General features: G+C 43.4%; 1 protein-coding gene across 1 annotated transcript in view; it reads right to left on the bottom strand.

Moving 5' to 3' along the window:
- Nucleotides 1-404: 404 nt before the first annotated feature.
- The window catches only part of LOC135546373 (FRAS1-related extracellular matrix protein 2-like), a 106,867-nt gene continuing 85,368 nt past the window's right edge, over nt 405-21,903 (bottom strand). Inside the window, exons 19-26 of the mRNA XM_064974735.1 lie at nt 12,171-12,363; nt 11,775-11,879; nt 11,395-11,522; nt 10,961-11,095; nt 10,392-10,518; nt 5,220-5,407; nt 4,892-5,038; nt 405-4,461 (exon numbers count right to left, since the gene is read on the bottom strand). Of these exons, the coding sequence (XP_064830807.1) occupies nt 3,826-4,461; nt 4,892-5,038; nt 5,220-5,407; nt 10,392-10,518; nt 10,961-11,095; nt 11,395-11,522; nt 11,775-11,879; nt 12,171-12,363 (1,659 nt within the window). The 3' untranslated portion in view covers nt 405-3,825. The remainder of the gene's footprint in view (nt 4,462-4,891; nt 5,039-5,219; nt 5,408-10,391; nt 10,519-10,960; nt 11,096-11,394; nt 11,523-11,774; nt 11,880-12,170; nt 12,364-21,903) is intronic.

Below are 21,903 nucleotides of genomic sequence, written 5' to 3'. Positions count from 1 at the left end.
TCCTTACATAGTGCACTACTTTTAACCAAGGCCTATAGGGAATAGGGTTCCATTAGGGACAAGGCCTCAGCATCAACACCCCCTCTAGCCCACCTACCTCTCCTCCCTTTAGCTTCTCTGACTCCAGTCTTGGCATTGGAGGAACATTATGAAATACATCACGTGTTTTCTCAGAAACCAGATTTTGGTTATGTCCCAAATGGATTCCTATTCTCTAAATAGTGCACTACTTTTGATCAGAGCCCTATGGGCCCTGGTCTGAAGTAGTGTGATATATAGGGGCTCTGGTCAAAAGTATCGCACTATGTAGGGAATAAGGTGCCATTTGGGAAGTAGCCTTTTCCAAACAGACCAAATACATACACAACAACTGCTTTTCAAACAAGACAGCAGTCTGATTTCCTTGAAAAAAAACTTTATTTGCAGACCACTTTGTGCTTTAGGTCTATGTTACAAATACTTACAGTACATATGCATTTAACATTGATAATTCCCAAAACATCCAAACGGTATATTTATTTGCAATACATATATTACATACATGTGTATACACTCACACAGGCATTAGATGCATTCAACAAAATCCTGAAATCATAATGGTGGTGTTAATAACATGATATAAGAGCTATTGGTGGTACAGTGACAAAATGTAAAAATCAGCAAAAATAATCATATTCAAAAAGAAAGAAATATTGGCATTCTACTTTAGTGGTATGATATTGTAAGTTGCATAGCATTTATGTTTTCAAAAATTAAACAGCAAACAATGTAGAAATCGGAAGTTTATAAAGTAGCGGGTATATGAAGTCACTATCTATAGATACAGAATGGAGGTCATTGTATGTTATCTTAGTATTATGACTGGGGCATCTATTGACAAGGTGATGGTCTATAACAGGTCTATACCTTTTCTTTATGCATCATTACATTGCATAAGTGGCAACCATGTCTGAAACATATTTTATGTGGTTTGTGGCTGATTAGAAAATTATCTTCAGAGGGAAACAAATATTAGATCTTTATTATTGGCAATCCCTATGGATATTTATGTGATCAAATAAATACTTCTGTAATGTATTAACATGTAATCTCTCTAACAGCCATGATTTAGATTGTAGTAGATCATGGTTGGTTTTCCCTTCTGGTCGGAGACCCAAATGGCACCCATTTCTCGATATCGCGCACTACTATAAAAGTAGTGAACTATAAAGGGAAAAGGGTGCCATTTGGGATGCAGATTTCATGGACCATTATGAATGTTTTTATAGTAAGATACTAAATATAAATGTAAAACCTTTGTGGAACATTTGGTACAGATCAGTCACTTCATAGCCTTGTAGAGAAACAGAGTTAGTCCAGAATGGCACCCTACTCCCTATTTAGGGAATAAGCTACTCCCTATATGATGCGTCTGTGCCTAGTGGATCCATCCAGAGCTGCTATAAACTGTACATTGCAGACCAGCTGTCTTTAAAATCAACTCACTAGTGGAGAGTGGGGTAAGAGTGGGGTAAGTTGAGTCAAAGGGGTAAGTTGAGCCACTCTTGTCTCTATGCACAAAATTAATAATTTGACCAAATATTTAGGAAGACGTCATCATTTCATGGAGTCTGTGAAGGAAGAAACCACTTGGAAAAAGTGGTAAGCAAGTATGTTCCAAAAAACAGATTTTCACCAAGTCAAATGAATTTATTGTGTTAGAGGTTTCATGATGCTTGTATCTAAACCAAAATAGATAGTCGTATCATTGTTCTATACATCAGTTGGGGTCTATAAGCTACAATATGAGGTCCTAAACATAGCATGAATGTGCATCCTTGTAGCTATGTGGGCTAATATAGTCAAACTGTTTGCCTTGTGGTAAATTTAGTAAATGTTTTCTTCCCAGGTATAATGAAAGGCTGGGATATGAGGGATTAAAATACACAAAAGTGATTGTGATGAATTGTGTTTGGAAAGTAAAGATAGACATGGTTTTAGAAAGGTACTGGTAATATTTGATTCAGTACAGAAATGTGTAGGGGTAAGTCGTGCCAAGATATCACTTTCTTTGGACAAGCTATGTTTTCAAAACTGTAATGTTTACATGAATTCTGATTATTTTCAGGGATACAAAACATCCTGAAATATATGTAGATATCTTTGTTAGAAAGAATACTAGATTTCCATTAATGGAGTGATGCTGAACGTAACAAATGGCTCAACTTACCCACTCTCCCCTACAGGATATACCTTTCTCATTAGATTCAATTCAGTACTGTATGTATTCAAATACAGGACCACACTGATATAGGATATGTCCAAAATGGCACCCTATTCCCTATATGGTACCTTAATTCCTCATGAGCTCCGATCAAAAGTAGTGCACTAAATAGGGAATAGGATGCCATTTGGGACAGAGCTATAGAAAGTCACCACAACCATGATTTTGGGACTATCGAGAGAACAATTATCCCCCCCAAAATTGTGATCAACTTGGAACTCTGTTAGGATAGAAAAACATGTAACTGAGTCTGAATTAGCTACAGTAGATTGGACACATTTTCCCCCATATCTGCATTACACATTATTATACAAGTTTAAGCAATAATTTTTAAAGAAAATACAAAATCAGAAGCAGGCACAAATGATAGATTACCATTAATACAAACAAAACAAATAGAATAACCATGTAATAGAGAAAATCTAAGTATTCATCCCAAATTACACCCTATTCCCTATATAGTGCACTACTGATAGTGCAAAATAGGGAATAGGGTGCCATTTGGGACGCTCACTACAGTATAACATCCAGTGGATTCTTAGGCACCTGTTGAACTTCAACATGAATCAGCCTCCATACTACAGTATAGAGAGCAGACCTGGGTTCAAATACTATTTTAAATCATGTAAAAATACTTAAGCTGTGATCAATTGAGCTTGCCTGTTGCAGTGGAACCAATATAAAAAGCAGGCTAAAGCTAATATACTTGAAAGATTTAAAATAATGTTTGAACCCAGGTTTGACAGAGAGCTACAGTAGAACATTACAGTAGTACATATTCCCAGTGTTAGCAGACTATTGACAGTGGCTTGACACGGGAAAACAAACATACACATTAACAACTATGACAGTTCTATGACAACTTTGCAATCATATTGAATACTGAATACCAGGAATACCGGTATTCAACTCTGGGCCTGGAAGGCTGAAACACTTCTGGTTATCATTCTTTCATTCTAACCAGAAACTGATTACATCATGGAACTCTACTGCCAATCAGTGACAATCAATCAATCAACTACCAGGTAGAAAAGACCATCAGCAGTTATTCTGCCCTACAGGCCTGGAGTTGAATAGCCCTGCTACATGTCCTTTACCAACTCACAGGACCACCATCCATCCTACATGACAGAGGCATCTGCTGCTTTAGCACCTTTGGACAAATCATAAACATTTTTGGGATCAAGTGTAACATCATAAAACAAAGCAATAATGAATGTTGGCAAGTGCCTTGAACAGAACAGGTTACATGTTACAAGTTACTGCCCTAGATGGGGCAGTCTCCCCATAGAGAGAGATTGTTTAACCTCTATGGTTTCCCCTACAGCAGAGCAGAAGGACTGCAGGATTTCAAGTAGGTTTTTGTACGGAACCAAAGCTCTCATTGCCGACTGTGTTGTTTCAGTTGTCCCCTCCCTCTCTTTATATCCAAAGGTAAAAATTATGAGGCACTTGCAAAAAAACAAAAACAAACATCGGTCAGTGTTTTTTTTTCTGTGGAGAATATCCGTCTTTCTGTCTCAGTGGTCATGTCGAAGGAAGTCCGTTTGTCTCTCTGTCCGTCAGACTTCTGAGCTGTCCAAGCCACCGCAAGTGAACCCTGATGTCACCATGGGCTCAGTGGAGCTTGACGTTGTTGTGGGAACCTCCATCTTCTTCTTCTCCTGTCTGGACCGTAAGGTTAGCACTATGACGATGATGAGGATGGTGAGGAGGAGGCCCACCAGGATCCCTATGATCAGGACCAGGCTGTCCTCGCTCTCCTCAGGATGGTTCAGCTCCCTGGGCACCACACCCCGAGTGAGGACCTCCCGGTCGGGGCTGGTGTGGCGCTGGCGGCTGAGGTCCAGGGCGATATGGAGAATGTTGGTGCCTCGGTTGTTGTCCAGGCCGATGTCCTCTGTCAGGTCTGGCACCCTGTTTGCTGACCGCCTGGAGCGGACCTGGGACTGGGACGGTCCTCCTGCAGCCATAGTTTGATGCTGGGTTTCTCTGTCCATGCTGCTGTGTTGGGTCAGGGAGTGGCCTCCTGCAGCCATGCTGCTGTGTTGGGTCAGGGAGTGGCCTCCTGCAGACAAACTGCTGTGTTGGGTGAGTGTGTGGTACTCCAGACTTCTCTTCCCGATGCCCCTGTTTGCATTCTCTCTGGAGCGGACGGTGTAGATGGTGTGGATGAACCACTCTCTCCCTGCTGACACCTGGACACCAGAGGAACAGGGTTAGTCATGAGGGCTGGGTAGTTTACCTGATCATGACAGGAACAATCCCTGGTCATTAAAGATAATAGTCATTAATATAAACAATAACAAGTGACACCCCATCTCTGTTTTGGTAAAAAGCTGAGGGATGGGCCTGGAGAAATGTAACCACTCTCAAATTCATTGACAGGGCTGACCATCCAGGGCTGACCATCCATGATATCAAAATGATAGTTTTTACCATGTTTTGAGTTATATTCGTCAAGAATCAATGGGTATATATAATAAATGTATACATCCAAAACTGGATGTAGCAATTAAGGATTCTAGCTTTAAAGCAGTGAAAGTGAATGTTAGAAATATGAATAAGACTAGGATGTTCCTTCTCCACTATTCTGTGTTATGTAGCATAGGGGTCAGGGAGATGTACCTGGAACAGTGCTGTAGAGTCCATGCTGAAGCCGTCAGATCCAGGCTGTCTAACCAGGGCCAGGGCCAGAGGGTCGTCTACAGCCAGCATAGCCCTGAACCCCACGTTACCAAACGACCTGGCCTGGGTCTCTGGCTGGGCCTTATCCTGGACGAGGAGAGGGAAACACTAGTAAACACTGTACCAACATTGGTAAAGGTGTTTAGGATATGTATGTGCATTTACCCTGTACTAGATCCTTGTCTACATCCCACATTACATGCTATTCCCCAGATATTGCACTACTTTTGACCAGAGCACAATGGGCCCTGCACAGTACTGTACTTACAATGATTTTGAATCTGTAAAGCAGCGATGGAGCATCAGCCAGACAGCCGTACTCATTGTTGTTGGGGTTGTATTTGGGCACGTATCCATCCGCGCCGGTGCACAGGAACACCTTCTCTATGTTACAGATAAAGGAATCCCCCAGGTTCTGGACTGGGTCCACCATCACTCTGCCATATATCATGTCACCTGGGAGGAGATCAGGTTTGGGTTAATACAGTAATAACTCAATCAATCAGATAGTCAATGGGGCTACCTCCATCCCAAATAGCAACCTATTCCCTATGTAGTGTACTACTTCTGATCAGGACCCATGAAAAGGTGGCGTGTGTGAGAAGTGAGAAGGATGTGAGAAGCTGGTTGTAAGGCTTCAATGGAGGCTCCTCAGAGGAGGACGGGGAGGACCATCTTCTTCAGTGAATTTAATAAAAATAGTGAAACATTAAAAAAGTTATTCTTTTTAGATAAAACTATACTAAATATATTCACATGCCACCAAATGATTGATTAAAACACTGTTGTGCAATGAAGGTCTACAGTAGTCTCAACAGCACCCTCTTGTGTTAGTACCATTCTGTAGCCAGGGGACAGCAAGTTTCCATCCTCCTCTGGGTACATTGAATTCAATACAAAACCTAGGAGTGTCACACAGTACACAGTAATTATGACAACTTCAGAAGATGTCATCCAACCTATGAGAACTATTGTATCATGAACGGACATGTTGTCCACCCAATCAAAGTATCAGATAATTAATCTAGTACTGAAAGAATAAGCTACAGCTAGCTGGCACTGCAGTGCATAAAATGTGGTGAGTAGTTGACTCAAAGAGAGAGAAAGACAATAGTTGAACAGTTTTGAACAAATACATTTCTGAAAAAATTGAGGAACAAGAGAGACAGCTATATTTTGTTGTATTTTTTCCCTCCATTTTCATGTCCACTTACTTAGCTAGCAAATGCAGCTAGCTAGTTTAGTCGACTCAAACGGAGAGGGATGCTATGTTAGCTAGATGGCTATGACTATCCAACACCGGAACTCCTCTAAGTCAAGGTACGCTTTTGGTTGTATTCATTTATTGCCAGCTGGTGTAACTGCTAAACTGCTTGCTGCCTGTACAGTGTACAGGATGATTGTAGCGGTTTAGTATCAAGTTAGTTCTAGTAGGTATGTTGACTATGATGTTACTTAACATGGTGACGATGTAGGCTGTGTGTAACGGTTAGCAGTCATGATATGAAGGTTTGGCTTGGAAAGGTTTTTTCACCTGGTCACAGACAGCTGATATGTTGTGCACTGAAGTCCACAAGCCAAGGAGAAAATGTGAGAGGAGGAGAGCAAGTACAGTGCCTTTGGAAAGTATTCAGACCCCTTGAGTTTTTGGGATACAGCCTTATTCGAAAAATTTATTAAATTGGGCTTTTTTTCTCGTCAATCTACACACAATACCCCATAATGAAAAAGCAAAAACAGGATTTTAGAAATGTAAAATATCACATTTACATAAGTATTCAGACCCTTTACTCACTACTTTGTTAAGCACCTTTGGCAGCGATTTCAGTCTCGAGTCTTCTTGGGTATGACACTACAAACCTCACACAACTGTATTTGGGGAGTTTCTCCCATTCTTCTTTGCAGATCCTCTCAAGCTCTGTCAGGTTGGATGGGGAGCGTTGCTGCACAGCTATTTTCAGGTCTCTTCAGAGATGTTCGATCGGGTTCAAGTCCAGGCTCTTCCTGGGCCACTCAAGGACATTGAGAGACTTGTCCCAAAGTCACTCCTGTGTTGTCTTGGCTCTGACCTTAGGGTCGTTGTCCTGTTGGAAGGTGAACCTTAGCCCCAGGTCTTGAACGCTCTGGGGCAGGTTTTCACCAAGGTACTCTCTGTACTTTGCTTCGGTCATCTTTGCCTCGATTCTGACTAGTCTCCCAGTCTCTGCTGCTGAAAAACATCCCCACAGCATGATGCTGCCACCACCATGCTTCCCCGTAGGGATGGTTCCAGGTTTCCTCTAGAAGTTCATTCTTGGTTTCATCAGACCAGAGAATCTTGTTTCTCATGGTCTGAGAGTCTTTAGTTGCCTTTTGGCAAACTCCAAGTGGGCTGTCATGTGCCTTTTACCAAGGAGTGGCACTCTACCATAAAGGCCTGATTGGTGGAGTGCTGCAGAGATGGTTGTCCTTCTGGAAGGTTCTCCCATTTCCACAGAGGAACTCTAGAGCTCTGTCAGACTGACCATCAGGTTCTTGGTCACCTCCCTGACCAAGGCCCTTCTCCCCCAATTGCTCAGTTTGGCCGGGCGGTCAGCTCTAGGAAGAGTATTGGTGGTTCCAAACTTCTTCCATTTAAGAATGATGGAGGCCACTGTGTTCTTGGGGACCATCAATGCTGCAGTTTTTGCTACCCTTCCCCAAATCTGTGCCTCAACACAATCCTGTCTTGGAGCTATACGGACAAGTGCTTCAACCTCATGGCTTGGTTTTTGCTCTGACATGCACTGTCAACTGTGGGACCTTATATAGACAGGTGTGTGCCTTTCCAAATCATGTCCAATCAATTGAATTTACCACAGGTGGACTCCAATCAAGTTGTAGAAACATCTCAAGGATGATCAATGGAAACACGATGCACCTGAGCTCAATTTCAAGACTCATAGCAAAGGGTCTGAATACTTATGTAAATAAGGTATTTCTGTTTTTAATATATTTGTTAAAAAAATGTGATCAATTTTAGAATAAGGCTGTAACGTAACAAAATGTGGAAACAGTCAAGGGGTCTGAATACCTTCCGAAGGCACTGTAGATAGATGCGAGAAGGAATTATATATACAACGAGCAAAGTGATTATGTTGTTTGTATGTGGGTGCTATGAAAGTGAACTGTGTTTGTGTGTGTATTCATTCGGTAGATTTGGTTGAAAATGTTTCTTAAATGGAAGCAAACGGAACGAAACGTGGATAAACATACCTGAATTTGTCCAAAAGAAACTCTTGTTTGCAACTGTTGGACTAATGATTACACACTAGATCAGCTAGATGCAGGCAAGAGTCTGCAAGGCGGTATTGAATGTGTCACTGTCTCTCACCTTTTTTACACAAAATGTTATCTTGACCTGTGCACCTACGTTGTAAACTTTATTTCATAGGCTAGGTTGTAGCAACCTCATGATGACCGACCCTCCCTCATTTTAAACATCATTGACCAATCCTCCCTCATCTTAAACAGCACTGACCGATCCTTCCTCAACTTAACTTCTTATGGCTGGGGGGCAGTATCGAGGAGCTTGGATGAATAAGGTGCCCAGAGTAAACTGCTAAGATATGCATATTATTAGTAGATTTTGATAGAAAATACCCTGAAGTTTCTAAAACTGTTTGAATGATGTCTGAGTATAACAGAACTCATATGGCAGGCAAAAACCTGAGAAAAATCCAACCAGGAAGTGGGAAATCTGAGGTTTGTAGGTTTTCAAGTCTTTGCCTATCCAATATACAGTGTAAAATTTGGTCCAATTGCACTTCCTAAGGCTTCCACTAAATGTCAACAGTCTATAGAACCTTGTTTCAGGCTTCTACTGTGAAGAGGGAGCGAATAAGAGCTGTTTGAGTCAGGGGTCTGGCAGAGTGCCATGAGCTGATCACATGCGCCCGTGAGAGTTAGCTGCGTTCCTTTTCCTTTCTGAAGACAAAGGAATTGTCCGGTTGGAATATTATTGAAGATTTATGATAAAAACACCCTAAAGATTGATTCTGTACATCGTTTGACATGTTTCTACGAACTGTAATGGAACTGTCGTCTAAACTAAGTGCCGGCGCCTTGTGAATTTGGATTTGTGAACTAAACGCAAACAAAAAAGGAGGTATTTGGACATAAATGCACTTTATTGAAAAAAAACATTTATTGTGGAACTGGGATTCCTGGGAGTGCATTCCGATGAAGATCATTAAAAGTAAGTGAATATTTATAATACTATTTCTGACTTCTGTTGACTCCACAACATGGTGGGTATCTGTATGGCTTGTTTTTGTCTCTGAGCGCTGTACTCAGATTATTGCATGGTGTGCCTTTTCCGTAAAGCTTTTTTGAAATCTGACACAGCGGTTGCATTAAGGAGGAGTATATCTTTAATTCCATGTATAATACTTGTATTTTCATCAACATTCGTGATGAGTATTTCTGTAAATTGATGTGGCTCTCTGCAAAATCACCGGATGTTTTGGAAGCAAAACATTACTGAATATAACGTGCCAATGTAAACTGAGATTTTTGGATATAAATATGAACTTTATTGAACAAAACATACATGTATTGTGTAACATGAAGTCCTATGAGTGTCATCTGATGAAGATCATCAAAAATTAGTGATTCATTTAATCTCTATTTCTGCCTTTTGTGACTCCTCTCTTTGGCAGGAAAAATGGCTGTGTTTTCTGTGACTAGGTGCTGACCTAACATAATCATATGGTGTGCTTTCGCTGTAAGGCCTTTTTGAAATTGGACACTGTGGTGGGATTAACAACAAGTTTATCTTTAAAATTGTGTATAATACATGTATGTTTGAGGAATTTTAATGATGAGATTTCTGTTGTTTGAATTTGGCGCCCTGCACTTTCACCGGCTGTTGTCAAATCGATCCCGTTAACGACATTTCAGCCGTAAGAAGTTTTAAACAGCACTGACCGATCCTTCCTTATCTTAAACAGCACTGACCGCCACAATAAGGTGAGGGATTGATTGATAAATGCCCATGTGAGAGGCTGTGTTTGTTTGTAGCGTTACAGTACCCTGTGAGAGGCTGTGTTTGTTTGTAACGTTACAGTACCCCGTGAGAAGGCTGTGTTTGTTTGTAACGTTACAGTACCCTGTGAGAAGGCTGTGTTTGTTTGTAGCGTTACAGTACCCTGTGAGAAGGCTGTGTTTGTTTGTAGCGTTACAGTACCCTGTGAGAGGCTGTGTTTGTTTGTAACGTTACAGTACCCCGTGAGAAGGCTGTGTTTGTTTGTAACGTTACAGTACCCTGTGAGAAGGCTGTGTTTGTTTGTAGCGTTACAGTACCCAGTGAGAAGGCTGTGTTTGTTTGTAGCGTTACAGTACCCAGTGAGAAGGCGGTGTTGGTTTTGTAGCGTTGCAGTACCCTGTGAGAAGGCTGTGTTTGTTTGTAGCGTTACAGTACCCTGTGAGAAGGCTGTGTCGCTCTCCTGTCCGAAGCCCATGGATCCGTCAGACAGCCACAAAGTTCTCTTAGACAGCAGCAACATGTGTGTGTTCAGACTGAACTCAGCCGCAACCGGGTCACTCACCTGGGACAGGACACACACAGCACAAAGTTTTACCATCTTAGTATAGGACAACACATACCATTCAGTTACCATCAGAGAACACAGACCAATCACAGTGCTACCATCATACAAACACCCCTCAAGCTGTTTCCCACTAGAGTACATCTCTGTGTGCACTCAAAGATTGTCATCTCACGGACACTTTAATGATATGATATTGATGTTCACTCTTAGAAAAAGGGTTCCAAAGGGTACTTGGGCTGTCCTCGTAGGAAAACCCTTTTTGGTTCCAGGTTCTTTCTGTTCTTTCTACAGAAAGTTCTTCATGGAATCCAAAAGGGTTCTACCTGCAACCAAAAATGGTTATTCAAAGGGTTCTCCTATGGGGACAGACGAAGGACCCTTTAGGGTACTAAAATAGCACCTTTTTTCTAAGTGTGTAGTTATCCTAGGGTGACCTGACCTGCTGGAAGCGTATGTCCAGGTCGAAGGTGACAGGTTCTCTGGGGTTACAGACAGGAGGCAGGGAGTACTCCAGACTGGGAGGAGAGGTACAGGGCAGCAGCTTCACCGTGTAGGTACCTGAGTAGTCACGCACCTGGGAGACAGAGGGGAATAAGACACTTATTTACACCAGATACACCAGTGCCGATAACACACTACGACTCAAGAAAAATCCTGTAAATGGCACAAGGGCTTGTAAGTAAGCATTTCACGGTAAGGTTGCTGTTGTTGTATTCGGCCCAATGTGACAAATAAAAAATGTATTTGATATTTGATTTGCTACTCCCAAGTCTTTACACTTATGACACAGAGTTAGCAGATGAAGAAATAAAGATGATATGAAATATATTGATAACCCAGTATTAAAGATGGAAGAAAAGATGCTGTCCTCACAGCGAAGTCTGATGTAAAGGTCCACTGCTGCATGGGCTGGTTGTAGGTGGGCTCGCTCCTCACCAGGCTGAGGTTAAAGGTCACCCCAGGGTGGTCCGCACACATCACCATGGACGACAGAGAGGAAGCTGGATACAGACACAGGTAAGGCTAATGCAGAACTAAAGAGGAATATGTACAGTATCAAGCGTGTCAGAGTAGGAGTGCTGACTTAGGATCAGTTTTGTCTTTTACATCAAAATGAATAAGATTACATGGACGGGGGGACGTGATCCTAGATCAGCACTCATACTCTGAGACACTTGATACATACGGGCCCTGGGCTACTTGTTTAAGACCGTGGATGTACTGTATGAAAATAGTAGATAATATGAACATACCAGAGTGTGATATGACAAATAGTCCTCTGAATCGAGCCTCTGTTCTGAAGTTGACCACCAGACGACCCTGTTCGTTGATACGCATACTGGTGGGGTACAGGGCTCCTACAGAATATAGCCAGTCAGTCTCCCTGTCACACTGAACTAACACATCCCTACTATTATAGCCCACCCACTGAGGAAGGTGCGGTGAAGGGCACCTGCAGAATACAACCCATCGTTCTCACTGTCACACCAAGCTAACACATCCTCATTAATTGCTGTAGAAGCAATAACATAACCATATCATCTGTGGTCAAAGTACACCAGACAGTGTTGTATTTGTTTGTTTTTGCCTCCTCATTCTGTAAAGACTGAAATTACTTCTGAATATATTTAATTTGATGTGAGACTTGCCTTGTAGCTCAGCCTCAGGAGGGCTGCCGATGCCATCCCGCCACAAGATGGCAGTGTCGTATACGAAGGTGAGTCGTAGCTCAGATTGCAGGTCAAAATGCTGCCAGCCCCCTGCCCCAACCGGGGAGTGGAACACATAGGAGACGTGGAGTGGCACCCGGAGGGTCACATAGGACTGGACCAGGTTCAACACCTAGAGAGAGACATGCATCAAATCAAGCCGTATTCATGCATTTTAACAGCAATACACTTTACAACAACTGTACAGTAATACAGAATACTAGCAATAGTAGGTTCAACTCCAACAGAGAGACAGGAGAAAGAGGGAGAACTAAAGAGAGAGAAATAGAGAGGGGGGAGAGAGAAAGATAGTGAAATAAAAAGAGAAATATAGAGAGAAATAGAGAGGGGGGAAGAGAGAAAGATAGTGAAATAAAAAGAGAAATATAGAGAGAAATAGAGAGGGGGGAAGAGAGAAAGATAGTGAAATAAAAAGAGAAATATAGAGAGAAATAGAGAGGGGGGAAGAGAGAAAGATAGTGAAATAAAAAGAGAAATATAGAGAGAAATAGAGAGGGGGGAAGAGAGAAAGATAGTGAAATAAAAAGAGAAATATAGAGAGAAATAGAGAGGGGGGAGAGAGAAAGATAGTGAAATAAAGAGAACTAAAGAGAGAGAAATTGTCACGCCCTGGCCTTAGTTATCTTTGTTTTCTTTATTATTTTGGTTAGGTCAGGGTGTGACATGGGGGATTTATGTGTTTTGCCTGGTCTAGGGTTTTTTGTATGTTTATGGGGCTGTTTCCTTTCTAGGTAGTTTGTAGGTCTATGGTTGCCTAGATTGGTTCTCAATTAGAGGCAGCTGTCTATCGTTGTCTCTGATTGGGAACCATATTTAGGCAGCCATATTCTGTGGGTACTTTGTGGGTGGTTGTCGTCTGTCATTGTACCAGATAGGACTGTTTCGGTTTTCACATTTGTTGTTTTGTATTTTGTAGTGTTCTTGTTTATCGTCTATAGTAAACATGTTGAACACTAGAGAATGGAGTTGGCGAAACGAGCACGGCGGCGCGCGGTAGGAAGCCCGAGAGGCAGCCCCAAAAACATTTTTTTGGGGGGGGGGGCACACAGGGAGTATGGCGAAGCCAGGTAGGAGACCTGCGCCAACTTCCTGTGCTTACCGGAGCGCGAGAGAGACCGGACAGGCACCGTGATATGCTGTGGAGCGCACGGTGTCTCCAGTGCGGGTGCATAGCCCAGTGTGGTACATTCCTGCTCCTCGTATTGGCCAGGCTAGAGTGGGCATCGAGCCAGGTAAGGTTGGGCAGGCTCGGTGCTCAAGAGCTCCAGTGCACCTGCACAGTCGGGTCTATCCAGTGCCACCTACACGCACCAGCCCTCCGGTGGCAGCCCCCCGCACCAGGCTTCCTGTGCGTGTCCAGAGCCCAGTACACCCTGTTCCTCCTCCCCGCACTCGCCCTGAGGAGCGTGTCCTCCTCCCCGCCTATACTAAACATTTACAAGCTGCCTATAGCAGGGGACATACAGAGGGTATTACAGTGGCTTATGTAGGGCTTCAGTGAGTATTACTACCAGTAGACAGCATCATACCACTTAATATACACTGAGTGTACAAAACATTAAGAACACCGGCTCTTTCCATTACAGGCTGACCAGGTGAATCCAGGTGAAAGCTATGATCCATTGTTTATGTCACTTGTTAAATCCACTTCAATCAGTGTAAATGAAGGGGACGAGACAGGCTAAATAAGGATTTTTAAGCCTCGAGACATTTTTAAATTTAACTAGGCAATTCAGTTAAGAACATTCTTATTCACAATGAGGGCCTCGGAACAGTGGGTTAAGTGCCTTGTTCAGGGGCAGAACAACAGATTTTTACCTTGTCAACTCGGGGATTCAATCTAGCAACCTGTTGGTTACTAGTCCAAAGCTTTAACCACTAGGCTACCTGCTGGATTGTGTATGGGTGTCATTCAGTGTGAATGGGCAAGACAAAAGATTTAAGTGTCTGAATGGAGTATGGTAGTACGTGCTAGGTGCAATTGTTTGTGTCAAGAACTGCAACACTGCTGGGTTCACACTCATCAGTTCCCCGTGTATATTAAGAATGGTCCACCACCCAAAGGATATCCAGCCAACTTGACACAACTATGGGAAGCATTGGAGTAAACGGCCAGCATCCCTTTCGACACCTTGTAGTCCATGTCCTGACAAATTGAGGCTGTTCTGAGGGCAAAAGGGGGTGCAACTCAATATTAGGAAGCTGTCTTTAATGTTTTGTACATTCAGTGTAGATACACAGTGCTGTACTGTATTGGCTGTACTAGTACTACTGGAGCTCTTATAGATTCAAGAGGGTTTACATTGACTCTGACATTTACGCTGGCCACATTTCAGAGAGATGGTATCTTTTCAACAGAGTTGAATCCAGATATATGGCAACAATAGCAAACCATTCCATTTGTAACTGATGAATGTTTGGTTGTGTTATTCAATTACTGCTTTGTCAACAATTAAAATAAAACCAAATTCCATTCTGAAGTGAATCATGCAATCAAGACATAACAATCCAGGCTGTTGATTTGTTCTATTGTATTTGAAACCCTTAAACAACAGCGAGACAAAGAACCAGAGAGAGAGAAAAAGAGAGAGACTGTAGAGAGATTTGAATGGTATCTGCTCCCTCCAGTGACATGAGAGTTACCTGTCTGCACTAGCTCTCCCTTCATGATGGGACCTGCCTATGCCCTGAGAGAGAGAGAGAGAGAGAGAGAGAGGAGAGAATGAAGAGGAGAAAAGTGAGAGAGCGAGAAAGAGAGAATGAAGAGGAGAAAAGTGAGAGAGCGAGAGAGAGAGAGAGAGAATGAAGAGGAGTCAAATGAGAGAGAGAGAGAGAATGAAGGGGAGAAAAATGAGAGAGAGAGAAAGAGAGAGAGAGAGAGAATGAAGAGGGGAAAAATGAGAGAGAGAGAAAGAGAGAGAGAATGAAGAGGAGAAAAGTGAGAGAGAGAATGAAGAGGAGAAAAGTGAGAGAGAGAGCGTGAGAGAGAATGAAGAGGAGAAAGGTGAGAGAGAGAGAGCGAGAGAGAGAAAGAGAATGAAGAGGAGAAAAGAGAGAGAGCGAGAGAGAATGAAGAGGGGAAAAATGAGAGAGAGAGAGAGAGAGAAAGAGAATGAAGAGGAGAAAAGTGAGAGAGAGTGAGAGAGCGAGAGAGAAAGAATGAAGATGAGAAAAGTGAGAGAGAGAGAGAGAGAGAATGAAGAGGAGAAAAATGAGAGAGAGAGAGCGAGAGAGAGCAAGAGAGAGAATGAAGAGGAGAAAAGTGAGAGAGAGAGAGCAAGAGAGAGAATGAAGAGGAGAAAAGTGAGAGAGAGAGAGAGAGAGAGAATGAAGAGGAGAAAAGTGAGAGAGAGAGAATGAAGAGGAGAAAAGTGAGAGAGAGAGAGCGAGAGAGCGAGAGAGAGAAAGAGAGAATGAAGAGGAGAAAAGTGAGAGAGAGAGCGAGAGAGCGAGAGAGAAAGAGAGGGAATGAAGAGGAGAAAAGTGAGAGAGAGAGCGAGAGAGAGAGAATGAAGAGGAGAAAGGTGAGAGAGAGAGAGAAAGAGAGAGAGAATGAAGAGGAGAAAAGAGAGAGAGCGAGAGAGAATGAAGAGGAGAAAAGTGAGAGAGAGAGCGAGAGAGAGAGTGAGAGAGAGAAAAGAAGAATGAAGAGGAGAAAAATGAGAGAGAGAGAGAATGAAGAGGAGAAAATGAGAGAGAGAGAGAGAGAAAGAGAGAGAATGAAGAGGAGAAAAGTGAGAGAGAGAGAGAGCGAGAGAGCGAAAGAATGAAGAGGAGAAAAGTGAGAGAGAGAGAGAAAGAGAGAGAAAAAAGAGAGAGAATGAAGAGGAGAAAAGAGAGAGAGAGCGATAGAGAATGAAGACGAGAAAAATGAGAGAATGAAGATGAGAAAAGTGAGAGAGAGAGCGAGAGAGAGAGCGAGCGAGAGAGAAAGAGAGAATGAAGAGGAGAAAAGTGAGAGAGAGCGAGAGAGAGAGCGAGAGAGAAAGAGAGAGAATGAAGAGGAGAAAAGTGAGAGAGAGAGAGAGAAAGAGAATGAAGAGGAGAAAAGTGAGAGAGAGTGAGAGAGCGAGAGAGAAAGAATGAAGATGAGAAAAGTGAGAGAGAGAGAGAGAAAATGAAGAGGAGAAAAATGAGAGAGAGAGAGCGAGAGAGAGAATGAAGAGGAGAAAAGTGAAAAGAGAGAGAGAGAGAGAGAATGAAGAGGAGAAAAGTGAGAGAGAGAAATGAAGAGGAGAAAAGTGAGAGAGAGAGCGAGAGAGCGAGAGAGAGAAAGAGAGAGAATGAAGAGGAGAAAAGTGAGAGAGAGCGAGAGAGCGAGAGAGAAAGAGAGGGAATGAAGAGGAGAAAAGTGAGAGAGAGAGCGAGAGAGAGAGAATGAAGAGGAGAAAGGTGAGAGAGAGAGAAAGAGAGAGAGAATGAAGAGGAGAAGAGAGAGCAAGAGAGAATGAAGAGGAGAAAAATGAGAGAGAGAGAGCGAGAGAGAGCGAGAGAGGGAAAGAGAGAAAGAGAGAGAGAATGAAGAGGAGAAAAGTGAGAGAGAGAGAGAGAGAGAATGAAGAGGAGAAAGGTGAGAGAGAGAGAGAAAGAGAGAGAGAAAAGAGGAGAAAAAAGAGAGAGCGAGAGAGAATGAAGAGGAGAAAAGTGAGAGAGAGAGCGAGAGAGAGAGAGCGAGAAAGAGAGAGAATGAAGAGGAGAAAAATGAGAGAGAGAGAGAGAGAGAGAGAGAATGAAGAGGAGAAAAAAGAGAGAGAGAGAGAGAAAGAAAGAGAGAATGAAGAGGAGAAAAGTGAGAGAGAGAGAGCGAGAGAGCAAAAGAATGAAGAGGAGAAAAGTGAGAGAGAGAGAGAAAGAGAGAGAAAAAGAGAGAGAATGAAGAGGAGAAAAGAGAGAGAGAGCGATAGAGAATGAAGACGAGAAAAATGAGAGAATGAAGAGGAGAAAAGTGAGAGAGAGAGCGAGAGAGAGAGCGAGCGAGAGAGAAAGAGAGAATGAAGAGGAGAAAAGTGAGAGAGAGAGCGAGAGAGAGAAGAGAGAGAGAGAATGAAGAGGAGAAAAAGAGAGAGAGAGAGAGAGAGAGAAGAGAGAATGAAGAGGAGAAAAGTGAGAGAGAGAGAATGAAGAGGAGAAAAATGACAGAGAGAGGGAGAGAGAGAGAGAGAATGAAGAGGAGAAAAATGAGAGAGAGAGAGAGGCGAGAGAGAGAGCAAGAGAGAGAATGAAGAGGAGAAAAGTGAGAGAGAGAGCAAGAGAGAATGAAGAGGAGAAAAGTGAGAGAGAGAGAGAGAGAGAGAATGAAGAGGAGAAAAGTGAGAGAGAGAGAATGAAGAGGAGAAAAGTGAGAGAGAGAGAGCGAGAGAGCGAGAGAGAGAAAGAGAGAATGAAGAGGAGAAAAGTGAGAGAGAGAGCGAGAGAGCGAGAGAGAAAGAGAGGGAATGAAGAGGAGAAAAGTGAGAGAGAGAGCGAGAGAGAGAGAATGAAGAGGAGAAAGGTGAGAGAGAGAGAGAAAGAGAGAGAGAATGAAGAGGAGAAAAGAGAGAGAGCGAGAGAGAATGAAGAGGAGAAAAGTGAGAGAGAGAGCGAGAGAGAGAGTGAGAGAGAGAAAGAGAGAGAATGAAGAGGAGAAAAATGAGAGAGAGAGAGAGAATGAAGAGGAGAAAAATGAGAGAGAGAGAGAGAGAAAGAGAGAGAATGAAGAGGAGAAAAGTGAGAGAGAGAGAGCGAGAGAGCGAAAGAATGAAGAGGAGAAAAGTGAGAGAGAGAGAGAAAGAGAGAGAAAAAGAGAGAGAGAATGAAGAGGAGAAAAGAGAGAGAGAGCGATAGAGAATGAAGACGAGAAAAATGAGAGAATGAAGATGAGAAAAGTGAGAGAGAGAGCGAGAGAGAGAGCGAGCGAGAGAGAAAGAGAGAGAATGAAGAGGAGAAAAGTGAGAGAGAGAGAGAGAGAAAGAGAATGAAGAGGAGAAAAGTGAGAGAGAGTGAGAGAGCGAGAGAGAAAGAATGAAGATGAGAAAAGTGAGAGAGAGAGAGAGAAAATGAAGAGGAGAAAAATGAGAGAGAGAGAGCGAGAGAGAGAATGAAGAGGAGAAAAGTGAGAGAGAGAGAGAGAGAGAGAATGAAGAGGAGAAAAGTGAGAGAGAGAGAATGAAGAGGAGAAAAGTGAGAGAGAGAGCGAGAGAGCGAGAGAGAGAAAGAGAGAGAATGAAGAGGAGAAAAGTGAGAGAGAGCGAGAGAGCGAGAGAGAAAGAGAGGGAATGAAGAGGAGAAAAGTGAGAGAGAGAGCGAGAGAGAGAGAATGAAGAGGAGAAAGGTGAGAGAGAGAGAAAGAGAGAGAATGAAGAGGAGAAGAGAGAGCAAGAGAGAATGAAGAGGAGAAAAATGAGAGAGAGAGAGCGAGAGAGAGCGAGAGAGGGAAAGAGAGAAAGAGAGAGAGAATGAAGAGGAGAAAAGTGAGAGAGAGAGAGAGAGAGAGAATGAAGAGGAGAAAGGTGAGAGAGAGAGAGAAAGAGAGAGAGAATTAAGAGGAGAAAAAAGAGAGAGCGAGAGAGAATGAAGAGGAGAAAAGTGAGAGAGAGAGCGAGAGAGAGAGAGCGAGAAAGAGAGAGAATGAAGAGGAGAAAATGAGAGAGAGAGAGAGAGAGAGAGAGAGAATGAAGAGGAGAAAAATGAGAGAGAGAGAGAGAGAAAGAGAGAGAATGAAGAGGAGAAAAGTGAGAGAGAGAGAGCGAGAGAGCAAAAGAATGAAGAGGAGAAAAGTGAGAGAGAGAAAGAAAGAGAGAGAAAAAGAGAGAGAATGAAGAGGAGAAAAGAGAGAGAGAGCGATAGAGAATGAAGACGAGAAAAATGAGAGAATGAAGAGGAGAAAAGTGAGAGAGAGAGCGAGAGAGAGAGCGAGCGAGAGAGAAAGAGAGAATGAAGAGGAGAAAAGTGAGAGAGAGAGCGAGAGAGAGAGCGAGAGAGAGAGAGAGAATGAAGAGGAGAAAAGTGAGAGAGAGAGAGAGAGAGAAAGAGAGAGAATGAAGAGGAGAAAAGTGAGAGAGAGAGAGAATGAAGAGGAGAAAAATGACAGAGAGAGGGAGAGAGAGAGAGAGAATGAAGAGGAGAAAAATGAGAGAGAGAGAGAGAGAGAGAGAGAAAGTGAGAGAGAATGAAGAGGAGAAAAGTGAGAGAGAGCGAGAGAGAGAGAATGAAGAGGAGAAAGGTGAGAGAGAGAAAGAAAGCGAAAGAGAGAGCGAGAAAGAAAGAGAATGAAGAGGAGAAAAGCGAGAGAGTGAAAGAGAGAGCGAGAGGAGAGAGAAGGAAAGGGGAGAGAGAGTTAGAGTTAAGATAACTGGTAGAACCCAGAGAGAGTTAAAGTTAAGAGAACTGGTAGAACCCAGAGAGCTGAGGCAGATGATTTGCTGTATGACCCTGACGCTGCCTGCTGAGACCTAATGGATTCCTGTGGTCTGATAAGCTGGGGGACAAAGCCTCTCACCATGACACACAGACACAGAGAGACAGAGTCAGTCCCAGCACGGTGAGAGGCCAGCCTGGGGCCCCAAACTCGGTGTGACTCAGTCTCTCTGTAGCCCGCAACCTCTCTACTCAGCCCCCCCAGCTTCCCAGTCAGTCGGTCAGCCCCTTAAGGGCCAATCATGTCAGAGAGGACACAGGGGCACAAATAATGATCCTCTAGACTAGAGCTGTTGTTGAGTCTTTATGTTTGTTCCGCCTGGCCACACTGATTGAAGCTTACAGTACAACTCACCTGTAAGACAGCTCATATGGATGTGACACAGGTAGTCGCTGCAGTAGGGGTATAGGGTTTCTAGGTGAATAGAGGCATGTCTATAGTACCTGGTGGGGTCTCATTTTTCTTTGTTAGTTATGGATCTTACTTAAAACACAGTGATACTTAAAACAGTCTGTTATCACATGGCTGCCAGCGACTAGAAACTGCACATCAAACCTGCAGATAGGAGGGACAAAGGAAAACCAATGTTGGTACATGGTACTAAGGCAGACCCTGACATTCAGGATTACTAAGTGGTAATCAACTCCAACCTCTCCCACAAAACTCTGTCTTGTCCGAATATGAACTTCTTTCAGTTTCAGGGTAAACAAAGGGGCTAACGCTGGATTGGAACCTGCCAGAAGGAAAGTCAAAGTGTGGAGGAGGTTTACTTTAGAAGAGAATGATGATGACTGCCTCCATAAGATATCATTATCTTACACTTCCTATGTATCATAACTCAGTCACATCTTCCATTTACAGTCTCATTTATCTTGCAAAATGAATTTCACTTTACATAGAATTTAGTGATATTCCATGGAGTTGGTGTCTTCTCTCTCTCCCTCTCCCTCTCCCTCTCCCTCTTTCTGCAGGCATCTCTTCTCTCTGCAGGCGTCTCTTCTCTCTGCAGGCGTCCCTTCTCTCTGCAGGCGTCCCTTCTCTCTGCAGGCGTCCCTTCTCTCTGCAGGCGTCCCTTCTCTCTGCAGGCGTCCCTTCTCTCTGCAGGCGTCCCTTCTCTCTGCAGGCGTCCCTTCTCTCTGCAGGCGTCCCTTCTCTCTGCAGGCGTCCCTTCTCTCTGCAGGCGTCCCTTCTCTCTGCAGGCGTCCCTTCTCTCTGCAGGCGTCCCTTCTCTCTGCAGGCGTCCCTTCTCTCTGCAGGCGTCCCTTCTCTCTGCAGGCGTCCCTTCTCTCTGCAGGCGTCCCTTCTCTCTGCAGGCGTCCCTTCTCTCTGCAGGCGTCCCTTCTCTCTGCAGGCGTCCCTTCTCTCTGCAGGCGTCCCTTCTCTCTGCAGGCGTCCCTTCTCTCTGCAGGCGTCCCTTCTCTCTGCAGGCGTCCCTTCTCTCTGCAGGCGTCCCTTCTCTCTGCAGGCATCCCTTCTCTCTGCAGGCATCCCTTTATGACCGCAGCCCACTTAATTAAGTGTTAGTGAACTAATAGACTGACTGGGATTTAACTACACTGAAGTGACTGGAGGTTTCCAAGGGAAATCTACATGACAGGAGCACTGAAGCATGTGACCAGGGTTTAAGATCTCCACTCAGGGAGGGAAGTAGGGAGGGAGCTTAAGGGAGAGTTTAAGACCTGTAAGAGCAGTCCCTCCCTCAACGCAGCAGCAGCTGTTTAAAGAGCACAGTACAGAAAAGAGCAGAAGGTTTTAATGCCGTGAATGTTGGCGACGGCATTTTGACAAGATAAGTAGTAGGCCACATGAGGAGTTGTGGGAATCCATAAAGCACTGTGTTTGGTTAGTTATTAGTGGTGAGGTTAACATGGGGTATAGAAGAACATTGTCTGAGAGGGGCATCTCAAGAGGTAGCTAACAGATAAGTGGCTGTAAAGGATTGTGTCTGTGAAAAGGAAAATTACAAGAACTGTTATAGGAAAGAACTGGAGGACAAATATAAGCAAGTAAATCATCATAACATCTCTTCCCAAGAAATCACCATGACATCTCTTCCCAAGAAATCACCATGACATCTCTTCCCAAGAAATCATCATAACATCTCTTCCCAAGAAATCATCATAACATCTCTTCCCAAGAAATCATCATAACATCTCTTCCCAAGAAATCATCATAACATCTCTTCCCAAGAAATCATCATAACATCTCTTCCCAAGAAATCACCATGACATCTCTTCCCAAGAAATCATCATAACA

Source organism: Oncorhynchus masou, chromosome 9, assembly GCF_036934945.1.
Source record: "Oncorhynchus masou masou isolate Uvic2021 chromosome 9, UVic_Omas_1.1, whole genome shotgun sequence".
Lineage (NCBI taxonomy): Eukaryota > Metazoa > Chordata > Actinopteri > Salmoniformes > Salmonidae > Oncorhynchus > Oncorhynchus masou.
This window is presented reverse-complemented; position numbering and strand designations above follow the sequence as displayed.